A 24,735-nucleotide genomic window follows, 5' to 3' on the forward strand; every position below is an offset into this window, starting at 1 on the left:
CAAATGCCTCTGAGAGGCAGTGAATTAAGATTTAATGAAAAAAGGGAACACACACATTGTCCCATGCAGAGAGGGACCTTTACCAGACTAGCGGCGGTGTTCCTTCTGTTTGTTTGTAATGCAGGGAGACACCCAGGAGGGCTAGAAAAGTTCAAACCAGAGACTGAACTGGAAGAATGAGAGCGAACTAAAAAAAATCAACAGCTGTTTCTCAGTACTAAGAGCGTGAAGATATAGAAAATATGATCTTGCCAAGTTACCTCATAAGAGCAGTACACAAAAATAAGAGCAGTACACAAAAACAAAAACGTACATCACAAAAATCACAATGTAGTTTCAAGAGTTTCAGTTAATATTTTACTCGGACCTCATTAACACTGTTGTAGAATCAGCCGCCTAATGTTTTTGACATGTTGTGCATTCGGAGATGCTTTTCTGCTCATGACAGTTGTAAAGAGTGGTTATTTGAGTTACTGTATCCTTCCTCTCAGCTCAAACCTGTCTGAACATTCTCCTTTGACCTCTCTCATTTCTGCACACATATCTGCCAATAACTGGATGGGTTTTTTTTTGTTTGTTTGTTTTTTTGTTTGTTTTTGCACAATTCTGTGTAAATTCTAGAGACTTTGTTCATAAAAATCCCAGGAGATCAGCAATTTCTGAAATGCTTAAACCAGCCCTTCTGGCACTAACAACCATAGTCATAGTTTTGCCATAGTCAAAGTCACTGAGATCCCATTTTTGCCCCATTTCTGATGTGAATATTAACCGAAGCTCTTGACCAGTAGCTGCATACAGTGCACTTCTACAATATGATTGACTGATGCAAGAACGAGCAGGTGTTCCTATTCAAGGGGTACATGAATGTATATTAGATACAGTAGAAACTGACTATTCTATGTATCTAACTGACTATTCTGTGTATCTCACACTGATCTCTCTGTGCCACTGTTTTCTCTCAGGTAAAATCAAGTATTCAGAGCAGGTGTATGACTCCTGTATGGATGCATTTGACTGCCTTCCCCTGGCTGCTCTCATGAACCAGCAGTTCCTGTGTGTTCATGGTGGCCTGTCCCCAGAAATACACACCTTAGATGACATAAAGAAGGTGCTACCTACTTTCAGTTCCACTTCTTATACAATCTGGGGGCAATGGGCAATGTGTATGTGTATATTTAGTGTGTTCTTTACTATATGTCTCTTTGTGGCCTAGTTGGATCGGTTTAAGGAGCCCCCAGCATTCGGACCCATGTGTGATCTCCTGTGGTCAGACCCCCTGGAGGATTTTGGCAATGAGAAGAGCCAGGAGTACTTCAGCCATAACACAGTCAGAGGCTGCTCCTACTTCTACAGGTAGCAGCACAACCACATTTCTCATTTTATCTCATAAAAGAATGCTTTTTTAAAACACCCTCTTTTCATCTTCTGGCATCGTAAACGTTCTGCTTTTGTGATTATCCATGTGTCGATAAGGATTACATTTTGTTTGAGTTTGTAAGTGTGTGAGGATAGAGAAGGGTGTGTGTGTGTGTGTGTGTGTGAGAGAGAGAGAGAGACTTACGGCTTTAAGATTGCCACTATTTTTATTAACGCTTAATTTCTATTTCTGTCTGGTTTCTATTAATCTCTCTCATCTCCATGTTTCAGTATGGACACTTAGATTTCTAACTAATATGTTTGTTAATAACAATTCTTCTCATTCCTCTAATGCTTTGGCAATACTGTAAATGTATACAGTCATGCCAGTAAAGCTTGCTGAATTGAACTTAATTGAACTGAATATTGAGAAAAATCAGAGAAAGAGAGAGAGAGAGAGAGAGAAACAGATCAGCCATGTAGTCTGTCCAGGTTCTGCAAGCTGACAGCATTCTCAGTGCTCTCTCTCTCTCTTTCTCTCTCTCTCTCTCTGCTCTTCCCACACATACCACCAGGCCGTGAATATTTCACACTCTCCACTGAAAATCTGATGGAACAATGGAGGGCATGTATGTGTCTGTGAGGGTGTTTGAGTGTGTATGCTGACGGAAAGGGACTATCATTTTTTAAATGAATTCTTTGTGTGTATGTGCAGTTAGTTCAAGAGCCATGAGATGGTCATCATGGGAATCAAGCAAATGGTTTCTATTTATACCAGAGCACTGTTGAATTCTCAAATCTGATTGGTCAGAAGGTGTTGATTCATTTTCTATAACAGCAGCTTTGACAGTAGTGCTGGCTGTAATTCAAAGCCCAAGTTCATATTAATGCTCTGGTTATAATACATTATCGTTTCTATAGTAACAGCTACTTTCCAGCTTGTATGGTTGACACTCCGCATAATTTAAGGCTAACAATAAACTGATTAAAAAAGAAAAATGTGTAATCATTGATAGGTCTCCAGTACCAGCACTTTGTAACATTCAGTAAGTTTTTCACCACAGGAGTATTCAGGATAGATGAATTTGTACTGGTTTCTCAGTAACATGACAAGGTTTTTTTTTTTTTTTTTTTTTCAATTAACTTCATGAGAAAGGAAAAAAGAGAGGCTGGTGAGAGAATGACAGTTTATATCTGCCATAATGTAAGTGATAACAGGAATTATTTTCTCGTGGAAGTTCCATAACATTAAATGTAACTAAAAACAGTTAAAAAGTTTGATGTATCGTTTATTAATAAATCAATAATTGTAGTATAACAGGAATAAAACTTTGTAATGTGCTGTTATTGGAAAATAATCAACAGCACCCCCTGGCATGTTTTATTCCTAATTTAAATGCAATTTGAATTATTTATGTATTCAAAGGTGTAAAAATTGGTGGTTATGATCCAGTGCTCTATTTTTAGTCACATGGCATAAGGCTAGTGAAACCTTTTTTTTTTCAGAAAATGGACTGAATAATGCATTTCACTGGCATACTTATTTTCATATTATTTTTAAGTTATGTATACATTTTCAGATTAAATGTAACAATGAACAAAAAATGTGCGCTAAATACGGTATTAGATGTAATAATAATTATACATTTCACAGTCACTTATTGGATTCACACCTTTTCTGTGCCTGAATCTCAAATGGCTTTCTCTGCGGCAGTAGAAATTGTGTTGTATATAGCAGAAGACAGTGTCATGATTTTCATCCTCCATGATTAATGAGATACGAATTCAATGTCTGTTTTGTGCTCTCCCAAATTTCGCCTTGGAGATCAATGAAGTACATGTATGTATGTATGTATGTATGTATGCATGTATGTATGTATGTATCTATCTATCTATCTATCTATCTATCTATCTATCTATCTATCTCACATTAAAGGCTCATTATTATCAAAACACATTCATATACTAACTATATCTTTTACGTGATTACAATTTGAATGCAATATTTTTTTGAAGAATTGTGACAGTCCTAATATCTTCGTATGCACATCCATACACCCACACACTATCTCACACTGCAGGAGATCACATCACACACTGCATTACCCCCCTGCAGGACACATTAGAGCCTCTGTGTGGGTGTGAGTGTGCCCACATTCATGTTTTATACATTAGTCTGTGTTAAGGGAAAATCATGTGGCCTGTCCAATGCAGGCTCATTAGGCATGCGTAGACCTACGTATCACACTCTTTATACACACCCAGTATACAGTTTCACACACTACAACCCTTTGGATGTGTGTGTGTGCGTGTATGGGTGTGTTTGTGTGTGTTTAAGCCTCCGAGCTGTGCTTCTCTGCCATGATAGATGTCTGACCTCCCACACTGAGGGTGGGGAGTGTTCCCTCTCTCTCTCTTCTCTGTGCTAGGTGATCATTATAACACAGTTGAAGAATGGCTGGTCATGGTAATGGGAAACACACAACGAAGCCCGTTACCACCATCATCTCAAGTGCTGCGTACATAAACATGCATACACAGACTTACAGTACACATACACAAACACCACACATGTATTCCTCTGCAGTTTTGAACCATGCCTCGTATTCAGGATGTGGATGTGGGTGAGACACAGTAAAGGAAGCAGTGCAGCAGTGAGCCAGGAGAAAAATGCAGCAGATTTGGGCCAATCAATAGCAGTGCTTGATTCATCATTAGGTTTCTATGCAGAGCCAAAGCCTGTCTTGAAGCCATTCGGACTAATATTCTCTCTCTCAAAACAATCATTGCTTTCATTACCTTCTCTTCCCTGCTCCAGGGAGTGACCAGTCTGCAGTGTGTGTATGTGTGTGGGGGTGGATGCATAAATGTGCGTCCATGTGCATGAGTTGTGTTCATTCTTCACGCCGCAGTAGTGATGCTCCTCATGCTCACCCAAGACTGCTTCTAAAGCACAAACGGTGCTCTGTGTATTTCCATTAATCTTGTCTATTATGTAAGAGTCACAGCGGCAGTTTTTGTTCCTTCCTTATTCACCATGTTATGAAGAGTCAGCATGAGTCTACAACTGCATTTATGTTTATTAAGGCACAGGTTCTCATCAGACCCTTTCCAGTATGAAAACATTTCCCTTATGATCACGATTTATTCGTCCAATAACCACAAATTAATTGTATTAACTTAAGCTAACGATTCCAGTATGAGACACCTTAGCCAATTATATACTGTCATATTTATTTATTGGAGTTATTAACCTTTCATTCTAGAGATTTCTACCCACTAACCCAAACCAGTTATATGGTGTTACAATGTAGATTCAAGACATTTAAAAAGCATATCAACAGCACTATTCTTAAAATCTTATTGCGATTCAGGTTGATACTACTTATACTTGTTTTACTGAGCTATAGATGAATCCCATTCAGTTCAAGTGATCAGTCAGTTAGGCTTACACTACAATAATTAGAACATGTGCAGGGTCCAAGCACCCTTTGCAAAGAGCACCTCCAGTGGCCAGTTCTTACTAAGTGACATAGAACTCTAAGAGATCCAGTCATTGTCAGATATTAAATTACAGATTAGTACAGTGACGTGGTACACCAAATTATGCTTGATCGGATGATTCCTGAGAAACGGCTATTTGAACTTAACCCTACCCCCATGACCAAACAGACATCATCAAAATCTGGTCCTGAGCATGCCTTTCAGGTTTCGTGCAAATTCATGTAATCAATTCACGAGTTACAGCTGTTTGAGTAGATTAAGCTCCTCCCCCCAAGGATTGATTGGCATATGGTATATTCTTTATCTAAAAATATGCTTAATAATTATTGCAGTTCAGACTCTACTGAGTCACTGTGTACCAATTTTGTGAAGAAAATTCTTGGACTAGTTTGCAAAAGAATGCTCCACATATTATACAAATTAGCTGTATACCATATTTTATAAGACATGCTTAATCATATAAATAAATAAATAAATAAATAAATAAATAGATAGATAGATAGATAGATAGATAGATAGATAGATAGATAGAAGACCCCCTGACTATAAGTATTAGACTCTTGGTGATATGTGGACCACCCTTTGACAACTGCAGTATTAAGGGACCAAGCACTTAAAATACCTCCAAGAGCTCTCATATCCCACTAACATATACAGACCACTAGAATCACTCCATAAACCTGCAATAGAAACAACTGATTTTACATTTTTTTAGAGCATCTTTTTTATATTCTCAGATTGTTGCAAGTTTATATGAAAAATATAGCGTCTGTGATTTCTAAATCAAAATCTCAGATATCTAAATTTCATAATCTGAATAATCTTCAGTTTGCACAAACCAGGGTATGCACAGTCACTTATAATAAGAATCTTTTTTAACCAAATGAAGTGAAAAAAACATTACTGTGTGAAGATGTTGATCCCAGGAAGCATAAAAAAGCGGAAAAAAATGAAATCCAGCTAAGTAAAAGCAATTAAACATGTTTCCGATTCGGTTGTCAACCCAGGTTATGATTTAATTATAATTATATTATAATTATATTTAATTATATTTCTTCCTCACAATTTTATTTGCTTAAAAATTATATAATTTTCCGCTTATAATGGTGCCATAACTAATGTTTGCCCTGTCTGTGGCAGTATAAAATTACAGGCTCGTTAATGTTGTGTTTATATACGTTATAGTATCGTTGTGTATTTGGTTATTTCCCAATGTGACTGGTCTCAGAGGACGGATATGGAAAGGATGTGCTTTTATAAGAGTTAACGCAAAGGGAAGGAAGCTGTTCAGTTTATAAGTGCACTGTCATCTTTGGAAATATTGCATAATATATCATGATACTTGAATATCAGGATATACATTATGTATTGTTATATTTCCAAAATTACAGAAAAGCCAAGCCAGGTTATTATATTTAATCAAATTCAATATTTACAAAATTTCCTACAAACAAAAGGAAGAAAAATGTAACAATTGGTGGAAAATGTACATTAACTATCAGGTACATGCTCCTCTGACTAATATCAAACTTGACTAATAGAAGAACAATATAACTACTGATAATCCTGGCAATGTTGTCAAAATAGAGTATGGTGAATATAATAATTAATTAAATTTATTATTACGTATTGAAAATATATTATCATATCACATCAACGTGATGATTTATAAGTTAAACAGTTTACTCTATAAACCAGAATTACAGCTAAATCTATGTGCGAACATTTTTCACATACCGTTCGTTTATTTTGAGGGCTAAACACTATATCCACCAGGCATATCAGGATGTCTTGGCAGGTTTCCATGTCAACCTGTTATATTCCTGAAAAATTGAGTCTAGCATTGTGCTTTCCTGCAACTGAAAATGTAAATGTGGCCAGACATTGAAACATTTACACAAGTTTTATTTTGTTGCTTTAAAAGTTATAAGAGTAACTGGTGTAGCATTTCTCTAGTATTGGACTATTAGCTAAGTTATCTAGCTAGCTAAGTTAGCTAGCCAATTTTCAGCACTAGCATTAGTTAAATAATTTGCTTGCTGTATAGGAATGCTCAATTAGAGTTAAAAGGTGTTTCAGCCATTTTAGGGGAAAATCATTGTTGTAGACCAGATTTATAACAAAGATATAACAAGGAGTGTAACAACGTTTGGGTTACAGTAGGGCTATGTAATTAGAGAGTATTATAGATAGGCTTTTATATTTAAGTGGGAAAAAAAGCCTTATATTTAAGAAAGATTACATCATTATTCAAACCTAATCCATCTAGCGCATCTGTATAGTATGACCAATTTCCTAACAATAACTTGACAGATTTTACTGTACTGAGATAAGAACATAAAATATTTGGATTAGATTAGAGTAGATTCAGGTTTACTGTCACTGAGCTGAGTACAAGTACAAAGCCAACGAAATGCAGTTAGCATCCAACCAGAAGTGCAAAACAGCAAATCGCATTATGTGTAAAGTGCAAAGAGACAATGAGGTAGAGTGGCGATAAAGTGCAAGTGGCATGTGCAAATGGCAGTGCAAATGAAATGGCATTGGGAAAAAAACAGTGCAAATGGCAGGATGTGTGTAAATGAGTCTGAAGACATGGATTACAGTAATGAAGACAATACAGTGCTGTGAACAAAAGAGCAAAGTGGAATGGAAGTAGTACTGAGCAAACTGTTTAAGGTTAGTCCATGTACAGAAGTAGAGATGTGCATGTGCAAACTGTGCAATGGTGTAAGTTGATCCGAGTGCAAACCACAACGTGGGGGTTGGAGGATGGGGGATTAACGGCGTTGTGAGGAGTTCATTATGTTGATTGCTGAGAGGAAAAAGCTGTTTCTTAACTTGCTGTTACGGCAGCGGAGGTTTCTGTAGTGCTTCCTTAGATATCCTTGATGATGTCTTCACCCTCTGTAGACAATGCCTGTGGTAGATGTCTGCGATGGAAGGTAGCTGGGCACCAATGATGTGTTGCGTGGCTTTCACCACCCACTAGAGGGCCTTCTGGTAAGAGACCGAGCAGCTGCTGTACCACACTGCAATGCAGTTCGTCAGTATGCTCTTGAAGGTACGGCGATAGAAGCTTACTAGTATCTGAGTAAATAGATGAGCTTTCCGCAATCTCTTCAGGAAATAAAGACGCTGATGCTCTTTCTTGATCAGGGTGGAGATGTTGATGGCCCATCTGTGAGTTCGTCACAGATGTGGACACCCAGGAACTTAAAGCCAGCCACCCGCTCTACCTCAGCCCCATTGAGGTAGATAAGGGTGTGCATGTGGCTCCTCTTGGTCTGCCAGTAGGCCACAATGAGCTCCTTGGTCTTTTGGGTGTTGAGGGACAGGTTGTTATCAGCACACCACACTCCCAGGTGCTCGATCTTCTCTCTGTAGGCCGTCTCATCATTGTGGCTGATTAGGCCTACCACCATGCTTTCATCTGCAAATTTGATTATGGAGTTCGAGCCATGAACAGATACGCAGTCGTGGGTGAACAGAAAGTAGAGGAGAGGGCTAAGCACACAGCCCTGTGGGATGCCAGTGTTCAGGACAAGGGTGGAGGATATGTTGTTGTCAAACCTAACAGACTGCGGTCTGTTAGTGAGGAAGTCTACTGGCACTTTTAATAGTCAATTACACTAGTTTTTTTCTCACTACAAGGTTTATATACACTAAAGATTTAGTTGAAAACACTATATTACAAAATAAAACAAAAACTCTGAAATCTGTTACGTCTTTTAAAGAAAAAAAGCCCTGTAAAAATCTGTGAGAATAAATTCTATGTTAAGTGCTAGTTTATGGAGGATCCCTGAGAATTTACGTCTCTGCAGTGGCGGCTTCAGCAGAGTGTCCTGTGTTGGCTATCTAGGTCTCTAATATGTGTATCTACGGCCTTTTGTAGTCTTAGTACGTAGATGTTTGTATTGTGTTGTGTTACAGGACTTCCACAGAGTGGCACTTACCTCAGATGTATGGTATTTATATTTGATCATTTCATTGATCTGTGCAGTGCTTAGTATTCCTGTGGAGGTTTTCTGCACCGCAGATATGTGAGTATGTGGAAAGACATCTTTGAACTGAAACTGAAGGAAGATGAGTGTGTGCCTCAACACCAAATCTCCTGAATAATGCTTTAGTCAGCAGTAGTGTATAATGTGTGTGTGTGAGAGAGGGATTGCTAAAGAAGAAAAGAAAGAGCAGAGGAAGGGAGGGAAAGAGAGCGAGGCCCACACTGCGGCCAGAAGCAGCGTCAACACAGCTCTGCGATCTATCCCACAATCCCCAGGGGCTTTGCAGTGTGGTGTTGCCATGACGACCCACTCCTCCTGCCCAAATTGGAGCGAGAGAGCAAGACAGAGAGTGAGAAAGAGACAGAGACAGAGGAAGCACTGATTTGTAGAGGATAGCAGTAGTATCGCAATGGGGTTGCCACTCGTTAGCAGATGCTGTAGCTCAGAGCGGAGTGAGAGAAAGGACTGTTTCACGCTTGCTTCCTGGTGTAGAACCTGCTTCTCTCCATGCTGCTGTGTCTCTCACTCGCACACAGAGAAGGAAAGCTAGCTGTAGGCTATATGCGAGCCGCAGGATAAGCTCCTCTCCATTAGATCATACTGCGCGCTCCATTAGCTCTTGACAGGGCGGAATTATGTGCACACTTCATGGTGAGCCCCGCGGTTTATTATGTGGAACTGTAAAATCTCACTGTTTAACCCAAAAACATTCCCCATAACACCAAGCACACTTCATAATAATTATAACAGCAGTATGTGAGCATTTTACAGGGTGTACTCTATGAGTGTGTATGTATCTGTGTGTGTGTTCCTAAGACTATTTCAAGCATTAAGCTGTAATATAACTGTCAGCATATATGTAATTATTTGTGTGTTGCCTCTGTGCTTGTGTCATATGCTACTGGATGTGTTCACAGTGTGTAAAGTAGATTCCTTCTGTGGTATTCATGATTTCTGAAGATCAAATTTTCTGATAGCTCCCATTTTTAAAAGTTGGAACATAATGTTTACATTTTTCAGTATGGTGGAAATTGCAGAATTTTGGTTTCCTTTCAGTGCTAAGAAATGCTAATTAGAGGACATCTTTAATCAACCTGAGTGCATTTTGTAGTATTTTACCAACACATCTGAGGGAAATATTGATATTCTCAACAAATTAGTTGACAATTTGTTGACAATTCTACTGTCACTATGCCTTTACATTCAATAAATTAAAGACTTGCTGGCTACATGTGGTGCTAGCTAGCAAAATCATTCTGTCATTAGTTAGTTTATGCTTGGTGTCTATTTTTTCCCCCAGTTGCTTAGCAACAATGATGTCAGACCATTAATCACTAAAATGCTCTCTATATATCCTAAGCACAAAATAAAATAAAAAAAAATATCCAGTGTTTTACACACATTCTGATCTGTGGGTTTGATTTTCTTCCTTTTGCCTGACTACCACAATCATGTGCAGCAAATTCACAGTCAGTTTGTTTTGTGGAAGAATTTAAATCTTCCACAGTTGTATACAATAAAGTCAAACAGAACTATGTGTTGAAATGATGTTTACTATGAGCATCATAGTCTTTATGATTACAGCAGCAGGTCTTAGGTACAAGTATACAGCATCCATGTAAGATTATCAACTGAAGAAAGGATGAGAGATCATATTGCCCAGCATCATACTGAGACATTTCTAAATCCTAGTCTAATACAGGGCACCCCTGCAGCCCACAGAGTAGTATGACATTATTAACATTATTGAGAAAATGTGTTCTAAACAGATACAAATACAGATAGAAATGGGAGGTGCAACATTTTTTAAAATGAAGCTACAAATTTATTTTGATTTTGGGAAATATATAGACAGCCATTGTCAAGTCCAAGACCAGGACTAGCCATGATCAAGTCAAGACCGAGACTGAGTCAAGGGGATCGAGGCCAAGTCAATATCAAGTCTAAATGAAAGTGAAGTCAAGATCAAGACCGAAAACCATCAAATCCTTTACTTCAGTTTCATATATGCCAGACCAAATTTAGAAATTCTCTTGATAAATAGATATAGGCATATCTAGATTCCACTAGATATCAGGACAACACAAACATTATTTTTATGAACTCTTGGTCAAGACCAAGACCATTGCCCAAGTCTACGTACAAAGTCAACGGAGAAAACGTCTCGAAACTAGATTCATGTCCAATTGATTTTAATTTGAAAAAAAAAAAACAACTAAAGTCATTTGAAAATGTTGTGGGCATGTAGAAACAAAAAATAATAACTGCAAATGGAATTTAAAAGAATTCCAGTGCATATTTCTAGTTGAGAGCAGTTATAACCTCAAGAAATGTAGCCAAGGTTGAGGAACTATCAGAGCCAGAATTCACAGATCATGCTGACATTGCTGACATTTCTACCTCTGGGTTTTGTCCAGTGTTTTCAGACCCCTACTGGAAACTTGTCTACATGTTACTACACACATTCTCTTTCTCTCTCTCTCTCTCTCTCTCTCTCTCTCGCTCTGTCTGCCTTACAGTTATCCGGCGGTGTGTGAGTTCCTACAGAATAATAATTTGCTCTCAGTCATCCGAGCACACGAAGCACAAGATGCAGGGTATGTATGCAGACACGCTCTGTCTCACACACACACTCACTTCTTCAATCTATGGTGATATTCATTTGATAATCTATCTGTACATGTGTGTTGGCGTGGTTGTTTTGTCGCAGATACCGGATGTACAGGAAGAGTCAGACCACTGGCTTCCCATCACTAATCACCATCTTTTCTGCACCAAACTACCTTGATGTTTACAACAACAAAGGTGGGTGGAATTAGCATTCTTGTCTCAGTGTACCACTTAATATGTAGATCTTATATTCTTCACTCCATAATGTACTGAAAACACTAAGTCAGAGCAAGTAGTCTGGCAAATATTAACAAATCTGACTGCAGTCGATGTGTTGTATGTCTGAGCATGGAGTGTTATCTATAATAAACAGAGTAGGATAGAGGAGATGTGTGGGTGGGAGAGGCTGTCAGCTTCACTGACTCCATCCATGTGGCTTTATTTCTCCTGATGGAACAGGGTCAGCAGCTCAGGCTTCAGAAGAGGCCATCTAGTGGATAGTTCTTAGAATACAACACACACAGACACACACATAGACATGCAGAGATAGAGACATAAACATGCTACTGTACTCAGTACTGTACTCAACATGCTAATGTAGACAATTCACATAACACAAAAAATGTTTTCTATAAACTTAAATAGTTTTGCAGCCATTCAAGTATGTGTGGGTCAAACATTAATATATTCTTTATGTATAATTCAACATCTGTACTTATCTACAATTATTATATGTACACTCACAGTCCATAGGAACACCTGTATACCTGCTCATTCATGCATTTATCCAATTAACCAATCATCTGGCAGCAGCATACTGCATACATTCATGCAGAGACAGGTCAAGAGCTAATGTTCAGTGGGCAGGGGGTGAACATATGAAACTCCACTAAGATGGTAACCTGATCTTAGGATCAAACTGGGAACCCTGGAACAAAGTGGTGGCAATGCATCATTAATGATGAGATTTCCCTCATCATTTTCCATTTGGTCTTCCTCTCTGATCTTCTCATATCAACTATACTGTATGTTGGCACATTTGGCTCAGCTGAAGTTCCGTGAAGTGAGAATGAATAGACCATATAGGAGTGACTATTTACACATCTGACTAAGTGGCAGGAGAATGGTGAAGGCTAACACATGCTACTTCTGAGACTCATGAAGCACATATTTTGGAACTGTTGCTCATGCTGCATCACAGTGCATTGTAACACACTCAGAGGAAAGTGCTATCTGCCCTCTTCTACATATATACTGTGTATATATATATATATATATATATATATATATATATATATATATATATATATATATATATATATATATATATATATGCTCACGGATGCCCACGATTGGCTAGTGTCCCTGTGATTGACAGGAGATAGAGTATGAGACAGCACAGCCAATTTTTCTCATGTGGCATCGTTGGGAGTCATAATTGACACACACTATTCTGTTGTGCCATTGGGTAGCCTCCCTCAGTGTCACATTTTACTAGCATTTGGCAGGTGGGCAGATGCGCAATTTAAGTCCTAGTCCCTTGCTAACTATCAACGAATCATGAACACATCACTGTTGATTTTGAATTATGTTTTGGACTGTCAACTTTTGTCAATCTGTAAATGTGGGTATTTGTACATGTGTGTATTTATGTGTTCCCATGTCAGCGGCTGTCCTGAAGTATGAGAACAATGTGATGAACATTCGACAGTTCAACTGCTCCCCCCACCCCTACTGGCTGCCAAACTTCATGGACGTCTTCACCTGGTCTCTGCCCTTCGTGGGAGAGAAAGGTAACTCTTCTGTCTCAGCCGTGTACAGCATTGACATTCAAATGGAAAACACTGATGATATATATATGACCCCTGTAACGATTATCCATAAACTCTCCCCTGCAGTCACAGAGATGCTGGTAAATGTGTTGAGCATCTGCTCCGATGATGAGCTAATGAACGATGGAGATGAGATCTATGATGGTAAGAAATTGCCGTTATATTCTGCACACTGTACTAGCTATTTTCTGCTATTCCCTTTGCAGGCTTTGACTTCTAAAGTGCTGTATTCAGAATCCTCCTTGCAAACCACAAGCTCACAGTGTTCTTAAGAAGATCGCTTAGTGTTCTTGCTCCTAGCAAGCCTTGCATTTAAATGACTTTCCCTGTGGCAATATAGTCTGAAATCTTATGTCCGCCCACAGCCAACGCAGCAGCTGCGCGGAAAGAGGTGATTAGGAACAAGATTCGTGCCATTGGCAAGATGGCCAAGATGTTCTCTGTGCTCAGGTACGTGAAGGACTTTCAGTGATGGAGTCACTCTACTCTAAGTCAATCGCTCAAGAAACGCCTCAGACATACGAGAGACTAGAGACTTATGTGAGTTTGTGTGTATGTATATGGCTATATACAGAGAGGAGAGCGAGAACGTGCTGACGCTGAAGGGGCTGACCCCGACTGGCATGCTGCCCAGCGGTGTGCTGTCCGGGGGCAAACAAACTCTGCAAAGCGGTGAGCATACAAGCCTACACGGGGTCTCTGGGCACTTTTCTAAACCTGTCCCTGTCTCTTCCACCTGTCTCTCCATCTGTCTCTCTGTATCCTCTGACAGACTCCAGGCTTTGGGGTGCTCTTCTGTCTATACTACCTGCACTATGAGTGGCCCCAAAGCCTGGACCGCAGTGGTTCGGTTTCCCCGCAGAGGGTAAACTGGGGTGAGGTGAGCGTCTGTGAGTCTGTGCCAGGTTAAGAAGGACGGCCAGGCGTCCAGGAACGCGTGTGTGTGCCTGAGGGGTTGACTGGCTCTGTGCTCCATAGTCTGGTTGGCGTGCATGCATTTCGCAGGGTCGTCGCTACTGGTGCACTACTGCTGCCTGTGCCTTACTGCCGTATGCATGGCTTGTTCGAGTGTAACTGGGTCCCCTCCTCTCCCCCCAGCCACCATTGAAGCCATCGAAGCCATCGAGACAGAAGCAAGGGACGGAGAAGGTAAATCCAGGACATGTATCTGGGCTTAGCGTAAGCTGTTGCACAGCCATGACCAACTCATTTTCACACAAGGACGAAAACAGTGTAGAGGAATCACTGAGAGGAACAATGCATTGAGGTCTAAGAAAGGGCAAGGCAGATATCTGGGAACCATTTTAAAGTTGCAGTTTGTGATTTTTAAAAGTGTTTAAAAATCTAGACTTATAATAATGATCTAATTTCAAAGATACATTTAAAAAAAAGCTGCGATTTGAGATAATGCCATGCAGCGGCTCTCAGTTTTCTTCATTTCAGACTTCTGTTTACATTTTTCAGGCCCAGAAAATGACCACACCCCCATCCAGAACAGAGATGTTTAGCTGTACCTCTTTTCCTTAAAAGGCAAAGTGTCCACAGAGGGGGTGTGGTCTGTTCAGGGGAAGGAGAAGGGTTGTCAATGTTCATTCACAAGCAGAAGAGGACTGTGAAAATTACAAACTGCTCCTTTAAGCTTGGTAGCATCCAGAAAGTCACTGATTTTTTGTCATTTTAAGTTTAGTGTGTCTGGAGTAAAATATTGTAGCATAAGTACCCTGTGCTTTTGGTGCAGCTGCAGTGGCAAAAGCACAAGTATTTTTTTCAGACCTCTTTTTATATTGTTGTCCGAAGGATTGAACTTGGACAGCCCTTCATTTTTATGACTACCAGATATTTACAATGCCCTTTCTCAGTGATAACAGTATAAAAAATAGGGACATTCACTGTGAAGAATGCATGATGTTTTGAGATGGTGTCTGACACAGACGCATGATTACTTGAGTCGGTATGTTAAGTGCTGCATTTTTCTCATCCTCTCATGAGGCAACTGTGAGCGTAGCATGTGGTAACTGGAACTCTCAGGAACTCCCAGCCAACCAGAGTGTGTTAGCCTCTTCCACAACCTCTCGTGCTCTAAAGCAGGCACACCTCAGTGGCTCACACATGGAAAGGGAACTGATCGCTATTTCCTCTCCAGTCCTGTTTTTGGGACAAGCAGAAAAAGGAAAAAAAGCCTGGTAATTGAATACAGATGATAGAGGGGAAATGGGTTTAATATCCTGAGTAAAGACTGTTCACCAGTGAGTCTTGAAAGCTGCATTCTTTTTTTCTACAACTTTATAAGTTAAAGCCTATACACAACATTTATACAAGATAGTGGTAGTGGAAAGAACCAAGAGTAGCTATCATCAGGGAGTATTAATATCATACTTTTATAATATGATCCAGAAGTCAATGGTATGTAACAGAAAGTAGGAAGAACTTCAAAACATTTCTTCATGTTATAGGCTTCCGTATATACAGTGTACTACATATCACAGAACAATGTTGTTGGGTTTATAGGAAATGAAAAGGGCAGGGCCACTATTATCAAACTTGGGAATTGTTTGGCTCTCCATAAAATTCAGTCTGCATTTAAGAAAATCACTGACTATTGGATTACATGAGGTGCAAAACATCAAAATTCAGGAATGACAAAGCGGTACTCTTGATTTTATAGTATACATACATTTTTTATACCACAGCGCTGATGATTTCACAGTACTGATAAGTCAGAAGGTGTTGATTCATTTTCTTTAACAGCAGCTCTCACAGCAGTTCCTGTTGCAACGTGTATATTAATGTGCTTGCTCTGATATGTAATAATTTCTATAGTAACAACTTACACAGGGACTTCTGTGGCAGATGCTCTACATAAACGATTAAAAAATGTGGGTAATCACTGATATGGTGAAGCTTTCTCTTGAGGAAATGTTTGTTTAGCATTTCTGGAAGGAAAGGAATCTCCAGTGTCAATGCTTTTTAACAATCAGAGGTACAGTACCTAACTAAAAAAGTAAGTGTTGCCAAATTGCTGTGGTATAAAAAGAATAAAACACTTTGGGACCTGCTGTTATAATTAACATCATTGCTTATTTTCCTATAACAACATGCCCTGCTGTGTTTTATTCCTTACATATTACACTTTTTACAGAATGCAGCTTTGACAGGATGGTTCCATTATACATCTGGTGTTCTGGTGTTCATTGTGATCTGTGCCTCTCCACAGCCATCCGCGGCTTTTCTCCACAGCACAAGATCAGCAGCTTCGAGGAGGCTAAAGGTCTAGACCGCATCAACGAGCGCATGCCTCCCCGTAAAGACGGCGTTAACCACGTCGGTCACTCCATGGGCAAAATGAACATGTCCGAGGCCAATGGTACCGACGACAACAGCAACATCCAGTGATTTGGTCACGTGCAGTGACTGCATGGCCAAACCCGTGCCACTGTTCTGCTGCGTGGCAGGATATCGCCAAAACCTGAAAATTTAAAGCCTCCTGATACCAACCAAACCCAAACGACATAACTATACATATGCATCCACAACTGCTATGTCAAATTAGGGAAGCAAACTATCCAATTTCAAATCTGTCATGGATGTGGGTGGAAGGCGGTTGCTCATTTTCGCTGCCAGTTTACCGTATGCGGTTTCTCGCTGTTTCGGGCGAGTTCTGCCGCTTTTTGGGTGTGACGAACAGGGTAGGGGGTGGGTTTTGCTTGGGAGGGGGGGAGTAATGTCAGTCAAGGGCTGAAAGTGTCTTTATCAATTCCTTTCTGACTCCACCCATTCACCAAGTGGGCGGGGACTAGGGATTTAGAGCTCTCTCTTTAGCCTGATCCATCGCAGCTCATCGGTGGGGGTGACCAGCCAGTACCAATGCCACGCACACATTTGAATATTTTGATTGATGAGTTTTCTTCATGAGCCCATCTCATAATGAAATGATCGCACTGTTTGACATGTTTTGCTACTAGTATTAATGAATATGAAATTTGAAATGACGCAAAAATGAAACGTTTCTAAGAAAGGACATTTAAAGAGAAAAATATGTACATTTTATTACTTGCAATGCAATCTTACCTGAGTATTTTTATTTATTTATTTATTTATTTATTTATTTATTTTTGGTTTTGTTTGGTAAGATGCCATAAAGCTGCGTGGATGTAAAGTGTAGGGAGCTTGCATATGTTGGCTGTGGACTCATTAACCCCGCCGTCTGTTGTGTGGAGCGAGCACTTAACGATGGGGGGGAGGGGGGGAAGGGAGGGGGGGGGGTTATGCAGTTGGAGTTTGACTTTTGGCACCACCTACCTGATTGTTTCTCACCTGCCTGTAACTCGAGAGAGAATGCACATAGTATGTTTCGCAAGTCGAATGAACCTATATATATAAGTATAAATATATACATATATAAATATATTATTAATAATAAATGATGGACAATATCGAGGACAATTTTTAACAGCATCTGTGGTATGGAACGCATCAATGCATGCAATTAAGTTCCTTATTGATATGTGAAATTATAAGTGTGATGTGTTTCAATATAGTAGATTTGAATTATTTCCCTCTTCAGATTATATTTGTAAAGTTCAACTTTGTTTTTTATATCTATATACAGTATATATATATGATTTTTTGTAATCTTTTCTTCTGTCTTTAATTTATTTTCTTTTTCATTTTTTTAATGTTATTTTGTTGGTTGATTTTATTTTTGTATTGTTTTTGCTGTACAGGCACCGATGCTCTTTTTGAGGTGTTAAGCCTTTGTGATTTTTTTCTGTTCAGTTGGTGTAAAGAATGTGTTCAATAGTGTGAATGAACATATTACTCAGTGAAAAGCAACATTCAGGCTGCCAAAGCATGATCGCATGGTTTATTCACATGTAAACAAATTGGACACACTGAAAATCCTGTGTCTCACTTTGAAGGAAAACTATATTCTCATTATAATTATTGATGATATCCTTATACTTCTTATTCTTACAATTAAGCTTACAGTTCTTTTCTCCACTGTTTTTCTGATCCTTGTTTGGTCCAGACGTGGTTTATTTCAAAGAAGGAGTTTAATGGATTTTAACTTGTGACTATTTTTTCTTGCAATTTTCTCTTGAACTAAGTTTTGGCATTTGACTTCCTAAATGATAACACACAATGTAAGCATGCCCTATGGGACAAATCACTTTTTTTACTCTTGAATAAAATATGCATGAACTACTGTGTCTGTCGCCATTCTGTCCCTGTGATATGTGTTTTCCTAAGCATGGATAAAATAATTTGCCTCAAGAGACTATGGCCCAAATGTAATTATGCATAAAATTTAGAGGGAATCCTGCTGCATCCTGCATTTGTGTAGCTGTTTCTAGCAATGGCTCATCCATAGGGACGGGTGGGGCAGGACCCAACCACATACAGTATATCAGTCATTCAACAAATGTTAATCTTAATAAAGTCCTTCATAAAGTCATTCACAACCCCATACATGTACTGTTGAAATGCCAATTACCTCTTTTGAGCGACTAACAAAATTTACAGTGCAATTACAGCACAGGGCGCAGGGCAGAGTGACTGATATAAGCCGACGTTTAACGTTTAACAGCATTGATTTGCTAACCTTTCTAGACGCTGTGCAACAGTGGGGTCATAGTGGGGTTGTAAAGTACAACAAGCACTAATAAGAGTGCATTTGGGTAGGAATCAGGCTGCCCCATGCTCGCACTATGAACGTTTTGTTTATGAGTGGGGAGGAGCAGGAGTCAGGACAGTTAATGATAATAATAATAATAATAATAATAATAATAATAATACCTCTTCAGTGTTCATCTCACTCAGTGACAATGATGACACACCTGCTGTATTGAACACTGTTGAATGTCTTTTAAAAAAAATCCATTTGAATGTAAGCTATCCAAATGAACACTGCAGTGACTGTAGATTTCAGTCCTTTCCATGATTAGAAAAGATGTGATTAGCAAATTAAATCTACACTGTTGTCTGTCAATTTCTGTGACTAGCTTGTTGTTAATGTGTCTTTGGAGTGCAGTTATCAGCACATCTGAAAAGAGATGTGAATTTGCACATCTGAAAGATCAATGAGCCAAATTTCTTTACAAATGAGGCAAAATAAACAGTCAGGTGGCAGAGGTATGTCAGAGATGTTCAGTTTGATCAACTAAGGCAAATGTATCGTTTGCTGGCTTTTAAGCCAGACTTTAAAACCAGATCTTTCTGTTCTCTATTGAAAATTGGTGAACGGTTAGTTTGTTCAAGTTCATCCAAGTCCTGTTGACTCTCAAATGTCTGTTCTGGAGTTTCTCTAAAAATTCCCTAGCCTGTAGCATAAGTCAAGTATTATAGCCTTTTGACTTAAATTTGTTTGAGGCTATTAATTGTTATTAATGTTGTCCTGCCACACCAAAATCTATGATCATGAGCCGCTCCTGGCTGTTTTTCAGAGAACCACTCCCTCTTAGCCAGGCTGAAGCACAAACACAAGGCCAGAGAGTTGCTTTTCCATGAGAACACTACATCTGCTTCCTCCTATTCTTTCCCAGGAAGCTGTGGGTCACCACCAGGGCCATAGCAGTCTCTCCCTCAAACCAAGAGTGGGCACAATTACACTCACACACAGTCAGTCACCAGGATACAACCACACTTTATATCGTCTTATTCCTTAGCACAGGAAACAGTTTCTCTCTAGCTGTTCATTGCCGTGGACTCATTCACATGTGCACACTTTAAAGCTTGACCGCTTTGTCTCTTGTAATACATATCTATGCCTGGTGACCTTTAATAGTCAGCATTTTCTATAGGAACATAACTAAAACTCTGTGGATTAAGCCATGGCTTTGCTCTTATCTCCTTTCATTGTCCTTTGCGTGTCTGTATCGCTTGTTGCAGGTAAGTCTGAAACATACCTACTGACAGAACTTCATTACATACTTTAAGCTAGCCTCTGTACTGCAGAGGTACCATCGGGAAAATTTTTACAATAAATGTGACTAATTTATAGATATTTCTCAGTGAGAAAACTACAAAATATATACAGTGCTATATTATCTTTTTTCAAAACATGACTAGTGCTAGTAATAAATTCCTCATATCGGAAACCAAGATTTAAATCCACCAACTGATAAGCAGCTCTGCCACCATGTACCATGTGTCATTTACTGTATATATGTTTCACAAAACCTTAAACAGTTGTTACTATGACATAAAATGCAATTTGTGAAGTCCTCATTGAGTACTAACAGTTTATAATAATAATCAGTGACCTATAGGGGCTGAGCAGCAAATAAAATGTCTAAGAAAACCTGTTGGATATCAGCTGAATTCTGGCAAACAACCAAAACGATGACTGTGTTTTGGACAGAATTGGGTTTTACTGTCTATAGTATACTTAGGCACCTCAACTTCAAGAAACCATAAATGTTTTTAGTTATTTTTTTAATCTTGCCCAGACTATCTTCCTCCAAAGATAATCTTGGTAAGGAGCCAGTTTAACAAACGCAGTGGTAAAAACAGTCTGTCTAAAGAGGTCTAATACCTTGGAGTTAAGTGTGATTTCCTCCCACACTGAATGTCATGCTTTAATCAAGCTGTCGGACAGCTATATGCCATAGCAAAATGGATATAAGCCTAATCAGTTTGTGTGTAATTTGATAACGGCTGTCAAAATGTCCATGATGCTCCTGCGCCACATACTGAATGGAATCTTTCACTTTTCCTTTGTTAAAGTGTGGTCACTTTTAGATTAAAGCAGCAGTATAAGGCATTGGAGAATCTCTTGGTAGACGTAAGTTGCAGAACACCACTTTGTAATATCAGATGTCCGTCAACAAGTTTAAAGTTATAGGGGATGACATGGTACTTGTTTACAGTAATTTTCAAAAATTTCAATATTATAATTAAGCATATAATATGGTTTGTATTGTTTCCACAGCAAAAGTCCATGAACTGAAAACCCTGTAACTACTAACGTATAGTCATTTCTAGACTTATAGGGTGAACAGAGTATTAAAAGGTTGTCATCATTTTCTTAATATTGTCCTTCTAAAACATTTCAGCAGATGTTACAGCTTGCCCCGCTTCTTTATGGTTTAAATATTTGGGGATAATATCAGATAGAGGTTGCTATATATTTTTGTTTTAATAAATGCACTACATTTTAAGATGTTCAACCTTTTTTTCCTTCTTTCTTTTTTCTTATCCCCCATTTTTCTCCTTAAAGCCATATATATCAGTCTTTCATCATATTTTGGTTAGATTTGTATTTTTAATCCTGGGGTAATAAATGCTAAAGACACTTTTACACAATGGTCACAGGTTTTTTGTGGCTTAGTCACCATTATAATAAGATGCTTTACATTGCAGTTTCGCAAGACAATATCACTTCTTCTAGTGGCCTTAATGTGACCCTTCCTCCCAGCTCACCAGGTAAACATAACATTTTATTTTGGGAAACTGACTCTAGGAAAATTAAAATGCTCTATTAGTGGGATGCACTGGGATAATGTAATTCCTACAGAGAGATAATAATAATAACTTCAGTTTAGTAAGTCAGTACTTGTAATTAAACATTTTGGGAAATGGGGAAACCATGTAACAAATGACTCATAAGGAAGGATTGTGTTGACTGTTCCCTAAGAAGTCCCGAAGCTGCTCAAGTCAAGTCCAAATCAAGTACAAGTCAAGTCCTGAATGGAGTCTCAGGATGGATGAAGGGGGATTTGAGCTACATTAAGGAATTGCATTTAAAAAATCTGAGTCTCATAAGATGAAGTTCAAGTCAAGTCAGTGAGTCAAAGTAAAGTTACAAGTCATGAAACCATGACGAGTCAGATTTTAGTGCAAGTCCAGGATGATAGTATATAAATGTACGTAAATTAGTAGTTTGTAACTGTCATATGAATTAATGCCTTTCTCTTCAGTGTTTACCTGTATATTTAGTTTTGTGTAAATTAACAATTTAAATTAAATTAAACCAAATTGGCTCATAAGAATCCATTTCAATCATATAAACAGTCAGTGCAGGTTAATATAATATCATAATATAACTTTCACACTTAAGCTACTGCCCTGCTTGTAAAATATCAGCCTCATAAATCCCATTGTACTGGATGTAGTCCAATCTGTAATGTCTTCTTCTATGTGCAGATGCTGGTGCTAAACCAACACAGACGCCAGACAACGGGCTTACCACGTTAGCCTTCGGTAGGCTGCACGTGAAATCGTGGCATCAGAATTGTTCCGAGATATCTGTCAAATTCACTTTTGTAATGGTTTTGTTGTCTTTTTGTTGGTTTTTGGCAGGTGTGATGAGCTTCATTCTCATTTTGATCATTGTTATGGTGATCTTGGTAACAGCAGTTAACCTCAGAGGACGGTGCCATAATACAAAGGAAGAGGGTGAGATGCTGTGTGTGTGTGTGTGTGTTCTCCCACAGCTTTAATGCATAAGGAAATAATGAGGTTTTTATCTGCCTTGTAGGTGTCAAAAGCTATGGCTCTGTGATATCAGAAGGGTATGAACTAAAACTCAAAAATGTATTTCTGAATGCATGAAAGCAAATCACCAGTTATATTTTTAATTATATTTGTGATTTGTTCAATGTTCTTACAGCCATATAAGCAACATTGGAGAGAGAGAAAGCATCATGCTAGTTTCCATGAGGACAATAAACACAGACACTGGTAAAGGTTTATGAAACACATTGGAATACCTTCAGAGTCATCATGCACATTTTTTAAAATTATATATAATGTGTGTGGATACCTGACCATCACACCCAATTTTGTTGCCACAAAGTTGGAGGCACATAATTGTATAGGATGTTTTGTATGCTGTAGTATTAAGATTTTCCTTTCCTGGAACAAATGGGCACAAACCTGTTTGTGCCCCTGTGCACAAAGTGAGCATGTTTATACATACATTGTTTTTATCATGGTTTGCCAAGGTTGGTGTTGAAGAAGTTGAGTGGCTTGCACAGAGCCCTGAACCCAACCTCACTGATGACTTTTTGGATAAATTGGATTGCTGAGTGTGTGCCAGGCCTTTCCTCCTAACATCAGTGCCTGACCTAGTGGAAGCCTTTTCACAAGATTGGAGGTTTTTATAACAGCCGAGGGGGGACTAAATGTGGAATAGGACGTTCAACGAGCACATATAGGTGTGATTGGTCAGATGTCCACATTTTGGCCATATATACCATCCCCTTTAATAGGAACACCTGTACACCTGCTCGTTTCTGAAGTTATCCAATCAGCCAAATGTGTGGCAGCAGCACAATGCATAAAATCATGCAGGTAGCTGAGATGGATGGGCTACAACAGCAGAAGACCACATTGGGTTCCACTCCTGCCAGCCAACAGGAACAGGAATCTGAGGCTATCATGGGTACAGACTCACTACAACTGTATAGATGAAGAAAAAAATCACTTGGTCTTTTTCCTGTCTTCAACGGTCTAGTTTCGGTGAGTCGGTGCCCAATGTTACCTCGGATTCCTGTTCTTGGCTGACGCAATGTGGCCTTCTGCTGTTGTAGCCCATCTGACTCAAGCTTGTGTGTTGTGTATTCTGAGATGTTTCTCTGCTCACCATGGTTGTAAAGAGTGGTTATTTGAGTTACCGTATTCTTCCTGTCAGCTCAAACCAGTCTTCATCAGCAAGGCATTTCCACCAGCAGAAGTGCTGCTCATTGGATGTTTTTTTCTTTCATACCGTTCTCTGTAAACTCTAGAGAGTGATGCGCAGTTTCTCAAACCAGGCTGTCTGGCACTAACAATGATAAAAGTCACTGAGATTATATTTTTCCCCATTCTGATGTTTGATATGAACTCATCAACTAATGGTCTTGACCTGTATTTGGTCACTGCTGCCACAAGATTGGCTGCATCAAGGAGCAGAGGTACAGATTTTACTATTAAAGTGGCAGAGTGTGTGTGTGTGTGTGTGTGTGTGTGTAAAGATTTTTTCTGTCTTCTCCTCTATTTACAGACACAGATTCACCACGGATCTCCTCCATTTACAGTACAGCACTGGACAATGAAGACCAATAGCTCAGAATCAGAGTAGAACAGTGAACTCGATTCACTGAAGCTGCCTTTTCATTCTCCTTTACAGCAATAACAGATCAAAGTATTATTACAATGACACAGTTCTATGTTTTTGTACAGTTTGTCTCACATCTGCAAATATTTATGCAAAATTAAATGATCACAAAGAATAAGCTAATGAATTGTGAATGTGTAATGTTTGAATATTTTTTAAACAACTCACTGGACAACTCCAGTGACCTCTAATCCTGTAACTGCTTTGGTCCAGACTCAGACATGATAAAAAAAAAAATAATAAAAAAAAAAAAGACATATTAAAGCTTCAGTGTTTCTGTAACTTTTTATTTTCCACTATTAAACCCAGAATTTTTCATTGATGAAACATT

The 24,735-nt window shown here is 38.9% G+C and overlaps 2 protein-coding genes across 3 annotated transcripts in view; both read left to right on the forward strand.

Annotated features, from left to right (window-relative positions):
- ppp3ca (protein phosphatase 3, catalytic subunit, alpha isozyme) overlaps positions 1–17,535 on the forward strand; it is a 53,439-nt gene extending 35,904 nt beyond the window's left edge. Inside the window, exons 5-14 of one of the 2 annotated variants that reach the window (XM_026938408.3) lie at positions 963–1,108; positions 1,214–1,353; positions 11,384–11,461; positions 11,575–11,669; positions 13,142–13,267; positions 13,373–13,450; positions 13,672–13,756; positions 13,881–13,978; positions 14,405–14,455; positions 16,521–17,535. In XM_026938408.3, the coding sequence (XP_026794209.1) occupies positions 963–1,108; positions 1,214–1,353; positions 11,384–11,461; positions 11,575–11,669; positions 13,142–13,267; positions 13,373–13,450; positions 13,672–13,756; positions 13,881–13,978; positions 14,405–14,455; positions 16,521–16,699 (1,076 nt within the window). In that variant the 3' untranslated portion in view covers positions 16,700–17,535. The remainder of the gene's footprint in view (positions 1–962; positions 1,109–1,213; positions 1,354–11,383; positions 11,462–11,574; positions 11,670–13,141; positions 13,268–13,372; positions 13,451–13,671; positions 13,757–13,880; positions 13,979–14,404; positions 14,456–16,520) is intronic. The other variant, XM_026938409.3, reaches the window with a different exon arrangement.
- Positions 17,536–19,882: 2,347 nt separating this feature from the next.
- On the forward strand, positions 19,883–24,527 carry ecscr (endothelial cell surface expressed chemotaxis and apoptosis regulator). The gene is made up of 7 exons (XM_026938371.3): positions 19,883–20,194; positions 21,668–21,730; positions 22,451–22,507; positions 22,607–22,702; positions 22,785–22,818; positions 22,917–22,987; positions 24,291–24,527. The coding sequence occupies exons 1-7, from the start codon at positions 20,137–20,139 to the stop codon at positions 24,350–24,352; spliced, it is 441 nt and encodes a 146-aa protein (XP_026794172.2). The 5' UTR covers positions 19,883–20,136; the 3' UTR covers positions 24,353–24,527.
- The last annotated feature ends 208 nt before the right edge of the window (positions 24,528–24,735 follow it).

Source organism: Pangasianodon hypophthalmus, chromosome 15, assembly GCF_027358585.1.
Source record: "Pangasianodon hypophthalmus isolate fPanHyp1 chromosome 15, fPanHyp1.pri, whole genome shotgun sequence".
In the NCBI taxonomy this organism is placed as follows: domain Eukaryota; kingdom Metazoa; phylum Chordata; class Actinopteri; order Siluriformes; family Pangasiidae; genus Pangasianodon; species Pangasianodon hypophthalmus.

Bases quoted from the DNA above. Each gene is read 5' to 3' on its own strand.
- ecscr (XM_026938371.3), top strand. From the start codon at position 20,137: ATGGCTTTGCTCTTATCTCCTTTCATTGTCCTTTGCGTGTCTGTATCG. The intron at 22,703-22,784 runs GTGAGATGCTGT...TCTGCCTTGTAG, and splicing joins CCATAATACAAAGGAAGAGG to GTGTCAAAAGCTATGGCTCT. The intron at 22,819-22,916 runs GTATGAACTAAA...ATGTTCTTACAG, and splicing joins GGCTCTGTGATATCAGAAGG to CCATATAAGCAACATTGGAG.